This window comes from Diadema setosum, chromosome 15, assembly GCF_964275005.1.
Source record: "Diadema setosum chromosome 15, eeDiaSeto1, whole genome shotgun sequence".
NCBI lineage: Eukaryota > Metazoa > Echinodermata > Echinoidea > Diadematoida > Diadematidae > Diadema > Diadema setosum.
The window spans coordinates 8479680-8497105 of record NC_092699.1 but is presented as its reverse complement, the minus strand read 5'-3'; the positions used below and the strand labels follow the sequence as shown (position 1 = coordinate 8497105).

The 17426-nt window shown below is 37.7% G+C and overlaps 1 protein-coding gene across 1 annotated transcript; it reads left to right on the top strand.

The window, feature by feature from the left end:
- Positions 1-4563: 4563 nt before the first annotated feature.
- Positions 4564-16045, top strand: LOC140239016 (beta-lactamase domain-containing protein 2-like). Its single transcript, XM_072318914.1, has 8 exons — positions 4564-4706; positions 7540-7703; positions 8593-8729; positions 9964-10195; positions 11211-11401; positions 14006-14089; positions 15034-15201; positions 15860-16045. The coding sequence occupies exons 1-8, from the start codon at positions 4564-4566 to the stop codon at positions 16043-16045; spliced, it is 1305 nt and encodes a 434-aa protein (XP_072175015.1).
- The last annotated feature ends 1381 nt before the right edge of the window (positions 16046-17426 follow it).

Genomic DNA, 17426 nt, shown 5'->3' with positions numbered 1-17426 from the left:
CTTTTGAGGGGTTTTTACTTTTAGAAAAAGAATGTTTCTCTCTCTCTTTTGAATATCGGAGAAGGTGTTTGTACCAATTCCCTTCATCATATTGATCGAAATATTTTACAACGTAATACGCAACCAACAGTAGATTGACATGAATCTTTAGGCATACAAGAATTTGTAAGAAGTATAATATTTGTGAAAATTACCAAGGCATCCATATATTGGAGGAGGAGTTCGGTAAATAATTATATAAAACGGTAAAAATGAATCATTGAATCAGTTTGAGACAATAACAACAACGGAATTACTTCGTGATTAAAGCTTAATGGTTTAAAGGACATGTTCAACTTGATAAGCATGTGTATTGAATGTGTGCAGCAATATGATGTAGAACACATCAGTGAAAGATTGAGGAGAAATTTGAAGTTCCGTTCAAAATTTTTGAAGTTGTATAGTGCCATCATCGCTGGATAAGAAGACTATTCTACAGCTTGTGATTTCACATGAGTACAACTATACAGAAAAGATTTCTAACTTTCCTCAAACTTTTACTCTGTTTGACTGATATTATTGAATTCACTCAATGTGCAGTAAATTCAGATGATTTTTTTTTCTTTAACTGACAATAGAATGCAAAAAAGAAGGTGAATTCATTAAGTAGTAGTAAAAAAATACATAAAATATTGGTAAATAGAGTAGGCTTAAGTATAATACGTCTAGAGAAAATCTATCTGAAAATCTCCATATTCAATGAATCATGAATGGTGTTTTGGAGTTATATGCCACTTCCATAAATCACATTATTGTATTATTAGAAAACTATAATAATACTGTAGAATAAGGAAACTGTAACTTAGAAGGTAAGGATAAGATATCGGTTCGAAATAAAGTAGATATCGGTCAGGCTTCGTCTTGTTTTCCTGTGCTTAATATGTTAATTCCCTAAGAGTGCATGCTACCACAGTGGTATTACATCATCTAAATCGGAGAGGGTTTTACCGTTTCTAGCTGCTCGGAGACAAATGCATATACACCATGTTCACAGAGTGCCCATTTTACACGCCTACGATGAGTGATAGTACAGTTAGGCGTCATTCGCAATAACGTAACAGTAACGTGACCCCGCAATAAGGTAACGTGCTTTTCGCTTTCCTTTACTCTATTGCAAATTGGATTGGCGGAAGGTAGCATCCGACATGACACACTTCTAACAAAATGACGCCACGCTTTTTCAGAATGGGATTGTGTCCCATGGAAATGTGTATGTACGTATACGTATATCTATACATGCGTAATATATATGTACATGTATGTAAGACCCAAAATTGTGTCCTTCTCCCTACTCCTTACTTCCCTCAGTAACTGTCCTTGCAGTGCATTATGATGCATGACGCACTGGTTTATTTGGAAAGTGGTCAGTCCCTACTGACCCATTCCACCCACCTCTATGTGCCCCTCTGTTTTAGACTACTGGCTAAACACTTGACCAAACATTCCATCGTGCTAACGACCACTACAACAGAGTAGTGACTTCATTCATAAAATCTCATGACCAAATATGGTGTTAGAACTTTCCCCTTCCCAAATTTGGATTGCCCTTCTTAGAAATATCTAGCATAATTAAATGTATTAGTGAATAATAATCTCCTCCTTCATTTTATGCAAAGTACCAAACATATAATTTATTCACAAGTTTAAGTATAAAAATCCCTGTAAAACTGTGTTCTTGGTTCTTGTTCAGCCCGACCACTGGTTCTGCCAGTCCTCTTGCCACCCGGCAGAGGGATTATCCGTGATACACTCCAGCCCCGATTGGGAGCACAACAGGGAGTGCCAAGTGTTTATATTGAGATTGTACTTTCACCAAGTTTCTGTACTGCGACAAATAAAATATACATTCTGGCTGAACTAGACTTCATTCGCGTCTCTTCATCATCATTATCATTGTGTCATCGTAAATGCTACTTAACTGTTATACGTTAGTAACATGACCACCCAGTGAAGTGTTACATTCTGGTGACAACGATACAGTAACACTCGACCACAAGTCCACGCTTACCACAACAATCGATCTAAAATAAAGAGTGTTACATGTATGATAGATAATGCATATATATATATAATATATATATGGTGATATGTATACACACATACATACATGTGTGTGTGTGTGTGTCTGTGTGTGTGTCTGTTGGAGTGCGTCAGTCTATAATGATATAATCCGTACTCCAGTGACACTGAAGGCTAGAAAGAGTATGATATACAGAAAACAGCTGCTCGTTATGTTACCTGAAACTAAAAGATCTATACATCGGCTTTGTAATAATGGCTGTGTGTCTCCAGACACGAATGGAATCAATTGCACATGCGTCGTCTCCATTACAATAATAAGCATCATGTCCTTTAGAATACACAGAATACACCATCAGCTGATGGTCAGGATACATCTTCCCCACTTCATAATCCAAGCTCTATCCATCAGCTGGAGAGTATTGTAATAAATACTCAAACCAGGTGGTGTCCGCAAAACTTCAATAATTGACCACCCATGCACCCTGCCTATAATCACATACACTCTACACATCACCCCGTCATGACATCATGTTCCCGTGTATTCACTCCTCACTGATTGGCCTCTATAATACTGAAAACTTGTTAAACTCACCCACGCTTACACAAATATTTTACATAATAACACTATCATGAATATTCAGTTTCAGTTCAGAGGATAGATTCATAGATCCCTAGATCAAGGATTAAATAATGATGGACTTTTTTTTTCTTCATACAATGCTAGAGTAGGGGCATACGTCATAGGTATAATTATCCCCCCCCCCCCCCCCCGAAATCGGAGGGGAAAAATAGTGATTATTCTAGGCCTGTGCATGCCTCTATCTTTGTCAGACTGGACAGGAAGTCTTTTTTGTTTGTTTGTTTGTTTGTTGGCTGGTTGTGGGGGGGGGGGGTTGTCTTGTTTTTTAGTTTACATCTGACAAGATGGCTAGCTAGCCCATATTAAGTTGCACTATATAGCTGGTCTTCCATGGGGTCCGGTTGGGTGTAAGGCGGGGCCACTTCACCCGCCGGGCGAGTAAACACCCTGCTCTTTGATTGCGATGAATACATTAAGAGATATTCCATGCATGCATGAGTTGCGACTCTCTCACACACGGGACCTTCATGTAACGTCCTTTTTACGAGGGACAGAGCTTTCTGCCTGTTACAAGAGGGGACAGTGTGATTACACACAACATTGCTCAGTGGGACTCGGGAATCGTCCCTTAGATCGTGAGGCATATCGACGAGCTGCTGACTGAGCTAGCTTACTGCCCAAACATTTAACTTTAACTTTTCAAGAAGGCACACTCTCACACGCGCACAGACACACAGACACAGACACACGCATATATGTATATTCTCATTAATGATAGTAATAGTAAATTTTAATGACAATCACAGACAGTGCAATTCATTGTAAATATTCTTTGCTGAAAAAAAAAAAATCACAGAAAGAACAAGCGACAAGAATGCGCATGGTGCAGCAAATACTAATTCTTTTCTAAGTCAGAGTAAAGTCCAAAGTGCATACTTTGCTGATGGAGCTTCGTCCTGTTCCAAGGCACCCTCCGGGCAGATTTTTTTTTTTTTTTTTTTTTTTTTTTGCTATGTACATGTATACGGTGTACACTATGTACCCCCCCCCCCCCTCCACCACCACCACCACCACCACTACCACCACCACTGCAGGGCAAATGCATTAGAGGAGGTAAGATTTTTTTTTTTTGTACAACAAACAAATCATCCAAGATGGCAGCAGAATTACATGAATTAATATGAATTAATTAGCGTACCTCAGCGGTTACAGCATCGATTTTGATCAAATTTTCGCGAAGTTTATATGATTTTCTATCAGTTTTTACATGGTAATATCATTGGGAGGGTATTTACGGCATTTTCGTGAAATTATTCCACGGCCGGACAACTTTGCCTTTGACAACTCGGCTGATCGTGGAAGTTAAATTCCACGATCAGTATAATTATAGAGAGTTTGCCGAGAGTTTCCTATGTACTGATTGTGGAATTTGTCGACACCACCTAAGGGATTTTGGATGCAGTTAACACGGGCTGGTGACAAATTTCAGTACATAGGGCCTATAGTTTCCTATAGGGAAATACGTGTTGGAAATCTGTAACCGCTTATCTCTTGTGTGAGGAGAGCTTCGCAAGCACAAAACTAACAAAAGCGTTCGGTCTAGACATGAAGCTATTGTATGGTCTTGATCCATTCAAAATCACGGAAGTGTGCATGCGGTCTGATATTCGGGTACCGGTGTTAAAAGATAATGTCTCCACTGGCAGAAAACACGATATGGCCATTTACTTTCTGTACACGGTATGTGTATTCTGCCAGGTAGATATTTTAGACAAGTACTGTACCTGGTGAAGTCAAAAAAGCCTGTTCTTTGAACGGACGATAATACAGCGGTGGTCCTGACACTCCGTTCTGGTCTTGATCGTATATACTGTCTCACAATTCTTGGAGTGAGGTTAAAACTGCCAAGTAATACTGCAATCATGGGACTGATGAAGAATGCTGCACTTATGGGTGTGACAGCCATCTTGATGGTGTTCCTGCCAAGATTCTTTCAGACTCCACCACCTGTCATCACAGAGGGTTATGTAGCTCCTGGATTCGAAGACGTTCTAGAGACTTTCAGGTGAGTCGTCGTTGAAAGTGTATTCATTTTGCTTCCTGTTCAAAATGAGCATCAAGTTCAATGAGATCATGTTTATATGTGCATTTTTTTTTTAATTCATATGACCGTCAACATAAACCAAAGGCAGATTATTTTATTCCACTGTGAAACAATGAAGCAAAATCTGCAAAAGGTGCTTTCTCAGGAATTAAAGCACGGAAACTGCCATCTCTCAATTCCCTTACAAAAAGTCCAGTGGTAATTACCACAAGTATTACAGGACAGTACCACAGGACAGTGACCACAGGACAGTACCACATAACGGTACCACGGGACCGAACCACTGGAATTGTCCCGTGGTATTTTGGGGCGTACCACAGGGCAGTACCACAGGACATTACCACAGGGCAGTACCACAGGACCAGTACCACAGAACAGTACCTCAGAAACTGTCCTGTGGTATTTTGGGGCGTACCACAGGGTAGTATCACAGGACACTACCGTAGGGCAGTACCACGTACAGGAACAGTACCACAGAACAGTACCACAGCTAAGAACTGTTCTGTAGTATTTTGGGACATTACCACAGGACAGTACATGTACAGGTCATTACCACACATCCGTAATGCATTTAAGCATTTTTTAGTACTAACTAGATCATACTTTGATAAATTACACTTTCATAACAATATTTATGATGTTGGGAATAACATAACATTATTACACAATCTTCAATAAAGTTCAAAGTAAGTCCCATCATTAATACTTTGACTTTTAAAGTCTTTCATGTTTTGTTCTAAAATCTATAAATTGCTTTTTTGAATATTCATGAGTTACCGGTACGTAAAAATTTGTACCACAGGAGTACCACAGTAGTACCATATGAAACGTCACATGCTTTCAGCACTTACACTACGACTGTAGACTGTAGGTAAGACTGTAGGAGTATACGACAGGTTAATGAAAAATCAATTGCTATAATTCACAGCATAACTCATCTATCGATTAATTGAGGAATATGTTGGGTGTTTTTTTTTCAGTCGGTTCTGCCTTAAGATAGTTCTCTGTGGTACTCCTGTGTGGTCCTGCTGTGTGATATTCTCCTGATATGATAGTCATGTGGTATAAAATGTTAAGAAAAAAAAAAAAGAATATCCTGTGGTATTTTTCTGGGGTACTTTCTGTTGTATATGTGTTTTTCCTTCGTGATGTTGTGTGGTATTGCTATGTGGTATTACTGTTTAATATTCTGCAGTTAATTTGCTGTGTGGTACTTCTGTGTGGAACAGTACCATAGGATCTTCCTGTGTTATTTTGGGACATATACCACCGGACTACCACAGGACAATATCGATAATGTAGTAAATTGAGTGAGGTAATTGTAGTCCTAATGTCCAAAAATAACACAGGACAGTTCCCCTATATTGTCCTGTGGTACTGGACCTGTGGTACTGTTCAGTGGTTATGGCCTGTGGTATTTTCCTGTGGTAATGTCTTGTGGTAATGTCCTGTGGTACTGTCTTTTGGTACTGTCCCAAAATACCACAGGACAGTTCCTGTGGTAATTTCCTGTGGTACTCTCCTATGGTACTGTCCTGTGGTACTGTACTGTGGTAATGTCCTTTGGTACTAGTACTCTCCTATCAGTGATACTATCCCAAAATACCACAGGACAGTTCCTGTGGTACTGTCCTGTGGTAATGATCCTGTGGTACTGCTCTGTGGTAATGTCCTGTGGTACTCTCCTGTAGTCCTGTGGTAGGCCTACTGTCCTGTGTTACGTCCCAAAATACCACAGGACAATTCCTGTTGTACTAGCTGTCCTGTGGTACTGGACCTGTGGTAATGTCCTGTGGTTATGTCCTGTGGTACTCTCCTGTGGTACTGTCCTGTGGTACGTCCCAAAATACCACAGGATAATTCCTGTAGCTGTCCTGTGGTATTGTTCTGTCGTACTGCCCTGTGTGGTACTGTCCTGTACCACACATCAGTGATTGTGCTGTAATATGTTTTTGTTGTACATGCATGGTACTGAGAAGTACCACAAGGAGTACTGCACGAGCCTGTGACACTGTACCACACAGTTCCTATGGTAACATTTATTTGTGTGGTACATTGTGTGGTACCGACCAGTACCAAAGGGAGTACGATACGAGCCTGTAATACAGTACCACACAGTTCATGTGGTAACATAATTATAATTATTCATGTGGTACATTGTGTGGTACCGACAAGTATACTACAGGGAGTACCCTACAAGCCCAGGGTACAGTACCACACAGTACCATGTGGTAACATTGATTGTGTGTAGTACATTGTGTGATATCGACAGGTACCACAGGGTGTACCACAGGACATTTTTGTTAGACAAAGAAATAAAAAAAGAATGAGTTCCGTTCAAATTATTATTGGAAATTACTGTCACGAAGAGTGCTGTATACAATTGTAAATTCTAAGCATGAAAAGAAATGTAGAAAAACAACAACTAAATTTATAATCATCTGCCTACTTCTTGAAAGCACCAGCATGCTCGATCTGGATCTATAAATATTTCAAGTCAGATTAGTTAACAGCTTTCAAAGAACAATAACGGATTGAATCATCTCTTTTCATCCTGATCCTATAAAGTACACTCCAATAAAGTATTAGACTTCAGAAGCTATAATTTTATACACCCAAGAGAAAGGAGAAAAGATCACCATGTGCAGTTAGAAGAAATAGTTAAAAGCTCAAGGAAGCAGACACTGAAACGTAGGCATGTGAATGAGTAAGAAACAGAAAGACGTCGATCATATTCCGTATAGTTGATCTTTAATTCAAATATAATCTTGAATGAATTAAATATTCAATACAGAGCGAACTTTGAGAGTGGTCGAGATCCCCGTACTGGAGGAGCGGCATTTGCTGCCTATCATCGGGGGAAGAAAGTCGTCGACATTTGGGGTGGATTCGCAGATTATGAGAGCAAGCGGAAATGGCAGCAAGACACTATCTCCATTTTCTTCTCATCAACGAAAGGTGAATGCCGTCTTTTTTATATATCTAAAATCATTGGACACGTTACAGTGTCATACATGATGATTGTGGTAGACCTGTCTCGAAACTTGATACAGAAATGGGAAGAATCTTGGTCGCAAATATACTGCGGTGAGATTTATTAGCACAAAAACAGACATGAAAGGACACAATCAATGATCAGCTGTGTGTGTTCTTACTTGCGTAGCTAGAAAAACAGGTACTTTCATTATACACAAATAGTGCTGTGCCAAACTCGTATTCTGATAACCTAGTTTGGGGTTCCTCATTGAGATGGAACGGTCATTTTTATCAACTTGGCATGTTTTCAAAGTCTGAAGATGGGAGGGGTAACCGGAGGAGGAATTCACAACATTAAGGTGAACTTCGTTTACGCAAAGCCATTCATATTCCCACATTGATAACTATCAGTATCAGTTAGCTCACTCCGGTCCTTATCTCCTTTTAGTCAGGGGTGGAGCTTCAGAATGTTCGACATTGTAGAAATCAAGACGAGGGAGGGACGGAGAGGATGGAAAACTTACTGAACCTCGTGGGGTCAAGAAACAAAGCCCTTGCCCATTTCCGCCCCTTCTTTCCTTTGAGCCGGGACCCGGAAAATGGTGGAGTTCATACAGTGCCCATGGGTTGTCACTTTATCAGGTTTTGGGATACATGTACCTCCAAGCCCACTACCCCCCCCCCCCCCACACACACACACACACACACACACAAGCACGCACACACTTTTTTTTTTTTTTTTTTTTTTTTAGGTAAGCAAATTGTTTTCGATTTGCCTTCATTTAACACTGGCTATATCCCCTAACAACTAAAGGAGATTAGCCTTATTTCCCGTATTGTATCTATCGTTCCATTCTTTCCCCCGATGTAGGAGTTGCGTCAGTGTGCATTGCCATGCTCGTAGATCGAGGTTTGCTGGACTACAACAAACCAGTCGCCCACTACTGGCCGGAATTCGCACAGAAGGGCAAAGAGAAGGTCACCGTCAAAGACATGTTGGAGCATAAGGTTATTAAACTCTTCCATACTGAAACCTGAAGTGTCTGCTTAGAGGGATTGTACAGTTTTGGTTGGGATGGGGCTTGATATTTTTTCTTTTTTTTTGTTTTTTGTTTTATGAAGAATTTTGAGATAATGAGAAACCTCTCATGAAATATGATGAGAATGTATCATTCTAAGAGGAATGCAAAATCTATTCGATGAAAATTGGTTTTGAAATGGCTGAGATATTTTTAAAAAAGCAATCCAGGACCCACCTTTTATTAGGATCGCTTTGTTTTACTTTGTTTTTTTGGATGTCTCAGCCACTTCAAAACCCACTTTCTTCAAATGACGTTTGTATTCCTCATAAAATTGTATGCTTTTCAACATCTCATACCTGGTTTCTAAGTATCTCGCAAAAAAAAAAAAAGTTAAAAGCTAATCTCATGTCAACCAATACTATACCATCTCTTAAAGGCAAAAATCTAAAAGGGAAATTCCTGGAACATTTAAAAGTTGGTGTTTAATTAAGAGTTAATTATATAGAAAGAACAGTGACAGATTTATGCAAATCTGATGGTAATTGAATTTGTAAGTTAAAATTGTACTGTGAAATTATATGCAAACGAGTACATTATATTTGTTTTTGAAACACACATTCGCAAACAAACTTAAAAGAATATGCAATTTAAAATAACACTAAATAACTTCAACTTTATTTTCATTTCTATTGAATAAACAGGGAAAATTATATATAAAATGTATTAACAGAACATATTTGTAACAATTTCAAAGGAAACGTACATGTGATCACGAGTAACAACATAAATTCATTTTCTAAGGTATATACATATGCTAATAAGAATTGGAATTGAAATGGAGGGTCCCACTAAAAAGCAAAGCTTGTAGGGTATGGGACCCTCGGAAAATATATACACAAAATCAAAGAAACCAATGTCAACTGACATGAAATCAACTTAAGAAGGGAAAAAAGAAAAAAAGTAAAAAAGAAAAAAAGAACAAAAAAGGAGAAAAGAGAAAAAAAGAGACTATGGTACAACACGCGCCATCGTGGACACAAGCAGACTGGACTTCATGATGTAAGTGTAATGATAAAAATGATAAATTTTACAGTGTAGATAGTAATTGTCGTGCTATTCTATCCTAACGATGAAATCCATTCTTACGTGAATTATTCTCATAAAATGGCATGTTATTGTGATTGACACATGACTTCAGTGGTTTTACTTACCCTTCTAAGGCGGGGATTTTTGTATCCGCACCACCTGGTTTGAGCCTGGAGTTGCTACAAGACGTTGCAAAGGCGGGTGAACTAATGGCAAGGACAGAGCCACAATGGGAATATGATGGTCACACCCATGGTTACCATGGTTTCACATTTGGACCACTAGTCAATGAGCTTTTGCGGCGAGTTGACCCTCAACATCGAACTCTGGGACAGTTTTTCAAAGAGGAGATAGCAGAGCCTTTCGGTAATGTCAATTGATAGTACGTTCAGACAGTCAAATTGATTCCTTATTCAGAAAAGGGACGAAATGATTTATATTAATTCCGAAGGTTCGTTGATAGGAAAATGAAAGAAGGTTCGTTATTCCGAAGGTCCGTTTGTCCGAAACACAATCTCAATATGTGTATTTAGATGATCATTAATCCGAAAACAATTTAAAAAAAGTTTGTTAATAAGAAAATCATTAAAGTTCGTTATCGTTATTCCGAAGGTTTGTGAATCTGAAATAATGAAATAAGTGTCGTAATTCCCCGATTGAGTATTTTTACCAGAAAATGAAAATAGGTTCGCTGTTCTGGAGGTTTGTTAATCCGAAAATGAAAAGAAGGTGCCTACTTACGAACCTTCGGACGAGCTAGCCTATTTAAATTTTCGGATTAAGGATCATTTGGAATGATGAACATTCAGAATAACGAACTGTAACCTAAAAATGAGGGCTAGGAACGGTAGGCAGTGGTAAAAAGAGAAAGAAAACAAAGTGATCGCACGAGACACATCAAAGGGCCCCTGAAATCCAAATGCATGTTGATTTGTGTTGATTTTATGATACCCTCAACATCACTTTCGCGGGGAAATGTATATCTAGAAACATTCAACATATTTTTAACGAATTTCTCTTCTATTTTTCTTCAGATTACTTGGGAACGCCAACAAAACAAAAAAAAAAAATCCTTCGAAACAAATATTCCTCAAATGACCTCATCTGTCAATTATTGCTACTTTGCTGAAATGTTTAACAAAAGACATTGGTATACACCTTCCCCTCGACTCAACATAACTTGCGTGTTCCCTCACCATGTCTTTTGTTAGTCACATTCACAGAAACATGCAAGTTATGCTGAGTCGAGGGGAAGGTGCATAATTCCAATGTGTTGTTGTTGTTTTTTTGTAATACATCAATATGCCCTCACAAGCACACCCTCTCGCATGAACACATGCACAATTTCTTGCTAATGCTGATTAAATATCCTTTCTTTCAGGCATAGATTTCCACATCGGTCTTCCATTGGAAAGCAACCACCGCGTCGCCCGCCTTCTCGTTGACAATCGCCCGGTATTGGTGCTACTCCTTGAGAGTCTACGGACTTCGGATGGAAGACAGTCTGTAAAACACATGATAGTCACTAACGCCATACTAGAAATGATGGACAATGTGAATGAAATTGCAGATGTACGTATACATGAACATCCACTCCCCCCCCCCCCACACACACACACGCAAAATGTAGCAAAGGTCGAGGATGTGAAGGTTGTATACATTAAAGCATTCTTTGCCCCGCTCTAGTCACACCAAGGAGGCTTTATACATGGACTTCCCGCTGGCTGTGATTATTCAAACAGTTGTCAGATTGATGTACAAAAGAATTCCACAAGTGCACTTGTGCCTTTGATGATCGATGTTCGACGCCGCCGTCATGCAGAGCAATCTGAGGATTAATTTCGAGCGTTGTCATAATGTTGGCCATATTTTGCTTATTCATTTATTAAATGAAATGAAATTTCACTTAATGATAAAGCATGTAAAACAAAAAGTCAATTCCGTCAAGAAATTTGCGTAAAAGTGTACATCACAGCAGCTGTATCACGACGTCGTGAAAAAGTTTAAACCTGTACCATCCTGGAAAGCTGGTTTAATCACTTTTCCGCCTAATTTCCATTTAAGGAAACTAATATTGAATAATCTTCAAGTATACTTCTTTATTGATAGATATATCACATTAGTGTCCGGATATGCTCAGTCGAGTAATTTCAAGTTTCATCTTTATTTCAGCATTTTTCGCTCAATTTCTATTGGCGCATCCTCGTGTCTGTACCGCCTACCTCTTATAGGAGGGATAGCGAAAAGTAATTACCATCACAAAGAGATAGCTTCCTTTGAAAGTGGCTGGTGATTTTGAAATGGACACGAGTCAATAGATTGTCTTCGTATCTACGCGGCAGATCCTGTTTGGCACATGTTTCAAATATTTTTGAGCGGCGGCTTCGAACGTGGGATCAAAGCGAATAACACTGTTGTTACTCCATCTCTTGGACCTCCTTGGTCACACCCTAGATTTTTTGTTTCTTTTCAGAAAACTCGATGTGAGATCGTAACGGGTCGGTGCAATATAATGCTAACCCACACAATAGTCATTTTGAGATATTCGATGTTGAATGTTTGGAAACTCCATACATTATACATTAATAAAACATGAATGTATTCATTTTTGCCATCTTATTGGTTGAATTCAAATATGATATTTTCACGGAGGATAGAGTGAAGAGAAGGATTATGAAAATGCATGTAACTCAATTTTGACAGAAGTGCGGATTAGCACGCACCGACCCCCTCTATTGTTACAGATCTGGTCATATTATGAGAACGAAATAGATGAAAATGAATGAATGAATGAATGAATGAATGAATGAATGAATGAATGAAAGAATGCATGCATGCATGAATGCATGAATGCATGAATGTCGCAATACAAAAAGCCCTATACCAGCTGACTCCATCACTCCTGAGTCTCCATATTTGTTCCACTTACGTCCCCAACCCCATCCCCCCGCCCATCTCTCTTTCTATACAAATATATTTATACATAAGTAGTATTTTCTCATTTCCGTCAGATTCTTTATGAACCAGGTTTTATCGACATCTATTTGTAATGGTTTGTTTGTTTTTGGGTTGTTTTTTTTTTGGGGGGGGGGGGGTTACTATTAGTTGAGATGTCTGTTCTGTGTTATGTTTAGTTCTCATTTGCTCTACTCTGCATGTTCATAAATACGTCTTTTTCTGGGCAGTGTATTGCTATTCATATTGTGTTTTAATACGTCCTTCGATGTTTTCTTTTGTTGCTTGGTTAATTTAAGATGATGATCATCACTGATAGCGCTTAACTGCCGACAAGAGAATATTCTTAGCTTCAACTTCAAAAACACGAAGAAAGGCATTTGCATGGAATATAAACTCTAGAGGTTTAGGCATGCCACGATGTATGCATTCACACACACTCTCTATACACCATTTCATTAAAAGCATTTGACAGTTGACATTTTGAAGTTTTGGTAATTTCTGCAAAACAGTTTTTGTACAGTGGATATGACTATACATTGTACAAAGGAGTGAGCTAACCATGTCGTACCCTCATAAGTTTCCATTGATCGTGTGAAAAAGAACAATGAAGAAAAACTGTGATCAGTTAGAGATACGAGAATTTGAGTCTCGGGCATATTGCGCTTGAATGAAAAACTGGAAACTTCAAAATTTTATGTACAAACTATATCGTAAGTTGTGAGGGGATGACATGCTCACTTTGCCATTTGCATGTTCATAAAGATTGCTTAAGAACTGTTTCCCCCCCCCCCCCAAAAAAAAAAAAAAATAATAATAATAAAAATAAAAATTAATAAATAAATAAATAAATAAATAAATAAAAATGAATGAATAAATAAATGAATAAATAGATAAATAAGAATAAATAAATAAACTTCGAAATGTCAAAACTTTCCTATTTTTCGTCCGATTTCGATAAAAATTATACAGTTGAACTCGTTTTATTTTACTCTTTCTTTTCAGACTAGCTTATCTTTGAACTTGATTTCCCCTTTAATTTTTTTTTTTTTTCGTCATAGCATCTCCCACTTCAGCTAACATATGTTTTATGACCCACTTTGCTTCACAAACGTCAAAATGATACGTATCTGACGGGGCAAACTGCCTGACGGTAGGGCCCCAATAAAGCCCAATAACAACGAAAAGAGAGCATTGAAAACGTTTCTGTCTTTTGCACAGCTCCGAGTCTTTAACGATCCCGCGTACAGAGCCATCGAATTGCCTTCAGCCAACGGTATCGGGTCTGCGGCTGGCCTTGCAAATGTGCGTATGAAAAAAAAAAAAAATGGCGGCAATGTAGAAAACGTAATGCTATCTGCACTTGATATGCTAAAGTGTTCAGAATGAATAGGATATGATTAATATCATGGTGTAAAGATGCCACATAGGAAGTATAGCTTACAACATGAGAGATGGTAAAATAATTTTTGCCGGAGGATTGTCGGATACCTTTTTTTTTCCTGTATAAGCGGAACGAAAAAAAAAATATCAAGTGTGTAAATAGAAAGAGCAATAATTTTTGGTTCTATTATCCCTCTGATATATGGATTATAAGACAATTCACTGATAAATGGATGAGTGTACAGTTGTATCAAAGTTTCAAGAAAATATCATTAATATTTTGTAAGATTTTCATTAACAATTAATTCATGTTACTTGTTAATCAATCTATTTCTTTTTTCTTTTTCTTTTCTTTTCTTTTGATAACATGATATAATAATGGTATACGCAGTTGAGTATATAGAAAATGCGCAGTGTACATTCACAATTATTATCAATATATTATTGTTATTATTATTATTATTATTATCATTATCATTATTTCTTCATCCATATACTCTTTTCATAAAGCAACGTAATTATGTAAAGCAAAGTAATTTTGAGGATAATCGTTAATCGTTAATGTGTCAAAAGTAATAGCTTGCATCTCCTAGTAACTAAATACGCCATCATGAAAGGTAGCATATGATTAGCCGTTGTGTCTCATTTAAACACCATTGTCTGATGTGTCCTCCATTTTCTACCTAACATGACATTGTCATATTTTAAGCTTCTCTATATATTTTGCCCCCACCAATTACTTAAACAAGATGGAAAATATGACCCAGTACAACGTAAAAACATTTACGCCTATGTGTGTATTTGTGTATGTGTGGGTGTCCATTTCCGGCCTTAAACCAAATAATGTGATGTTCTTCTGTTTTCAGCTCTATGGAATAATTTCATCTGGTGGCATAGACCCAGTTACTAACAGAACTCTGCTGTCGAAAGAGAGAATCGACGATTTTCTGAATTTCGAGCCTCCTTCTGTCGACAGAACCCTTGGTCTCCCTATCTCCTTCAATCGCGGGATGATGAAAGTTAATAAGTTTGTGGTATGTTGCCAATCAGGCCGTAAGATATGACCATATAACTTATAAAGTCAAACCTGTCTATAGCGGCCACTCAAGGGACACGAAAAAGTGGCCGTTATAGGCAAATGACCGCTGTAGCCAGGGTCGTTGGCTTTTATTTCAAAGAATTGGTTAAATGGTCTTATACTGAAGGTGGCCGCAATAAATAGGTGGCCACCAAGGGAGGTGGTTTGACTGTAACTGGTTTTGTATTTGAACACAATGACGCTATCACAGTTTTACAGTAGTGATTTCTTTTTCAAGTCAATTCCTCAACGAAACACCTCATATTCCACACAATACGGGATCATATTTTTCCGCAACTTGATTGGCTAATGTTTGTATTATTCAGCTTATTTCTTTTTTTTGATAACCCTCTCATGATTCTGTCCAAAATGATTTTTCGTTTTTGAGACCCTCGCTATTATTTGATGAGTTCAAGTAATGATAAAATAACATCAAAATAGCTATTTCAAACGTGAACATACCTTTGCCATAAAAGGGTATTTGTTACTCTTTATAAATTTCACACTTCTTTTTACATAACTGAACTTATGCCCGTGATTCTGATGTCTATATTTGAAGGATCGAGTTATGATTTAATACGTCAAGTGACATGACATTCTCCTTCTTTTTGTAGGACGGAGTGACAATGTTTGGGCACCACGGATCTGGCGGACAATGGGGCTGTGCAGACCCGGGGCATCAGGTTGGATTCGCCTACGTCAGTAGCATTATGCTTCATAATCCTATTGGTGATGATCCTCGGACTAATCAACTTGTGCAGAGTCTTTATAGATGTGTCCAAAAGATTGAAAATCATTAATTTTGAGGGACTTTTTACTATAAGTACAAATTGTCTTTCTCTATTTTCTTTTGAAAATCGGTGAAGGTGTTCGTACCAATTCCCTTTATCATATTTATCGAAATATTTCACAACGTACAATGTAATACGCAACCAACAGTGGATTGACATGAACCTTTAGGCATGTAAGAATTTGAAAAGACGTACACTTTGTAATTTCTGAAGTTATACTGCCATCATCGCTGGATAAGAAGATTATTATTCAACAGCATGTGATTTCACATGAGTACAACTATACAGAAAAGATTTCTAACTTTCCTCAAACTTTCACTCCTGTTTAACTGATATTACTGAATTCCCTCAATCTACAGTAAGTTAAGATGAACTTTTCCTTTAAATGACTATAGAGTGCAAAAAAAAGGAAGTGAATGTATTAAGTAGTGGTAAACAGTACATAAGATATTGGTAAGTAGAGTAGACTTAAGTATGAAACGTCTACAGAAAATTTATTTTTCTACAGAAACATCTAACTAAAGAACTACCACTGAAAGAAGGGAGGACGGAAATCGGCGTGGTTGAGTTATTTCTTGAAATATTTTGATAATGGCAGTTTGGTAATGCTATCTGAAAATCTCCGTATTCAATGAATCATGAATGGTGTTTTGTAGTTATATGCCACTTCCATATATCACATTACTGTATTATTAGAAAACTATAATAATACTGTAGAATAAGGAAACTGTAACTTAGAAGGTAAGGATAAGATATCGGTTCGAAATAAAGTAGATATCGGTCAGGCTTCGTCTTGTTTTCCTGTGCTCAATTTGTTAATTCCGAGTGCAGCTACCACAGTGGTATTACATCATCTAAATCGGAGAGGGTTTCACCGTTTCTAGCTACTCGGACACAAATGCACATACTCAATCCTTCACCATGTTCACAGAGTGCCTATTTTTTTCTTCTTCTTTTGTTACTGTTAATATGCTGGTTTTGTTAATCTTATTGTGTCCTTGTGTTTTCCAGTCTTTTTGTATGAATAACACCAATGCGCTTAGAAACGCCAGTATGAAGCGCCATATAAATGCAATTATTATTATTATCATTATCATTATTATTATCATTATCATTATTATCATTATCATTGTTATTATTATTACTTTACACGCTTGATTATGAGGTGTGATAGTATTAGGCGCCATTACGTAACAGTAACGTGACCCCGCATTGATAACGTGCTTTTTGTTTTCCTTTACTCTGTTTCAAATCAGAGTGGCGGAAGGACATGACACACTGATAACAAAATGACGCCACGCTTTTTAAGAAAGGACGATGTTAAATACATAATACGGATAATACATATATAATGATATATTATATATATATATATATATATACCATACAT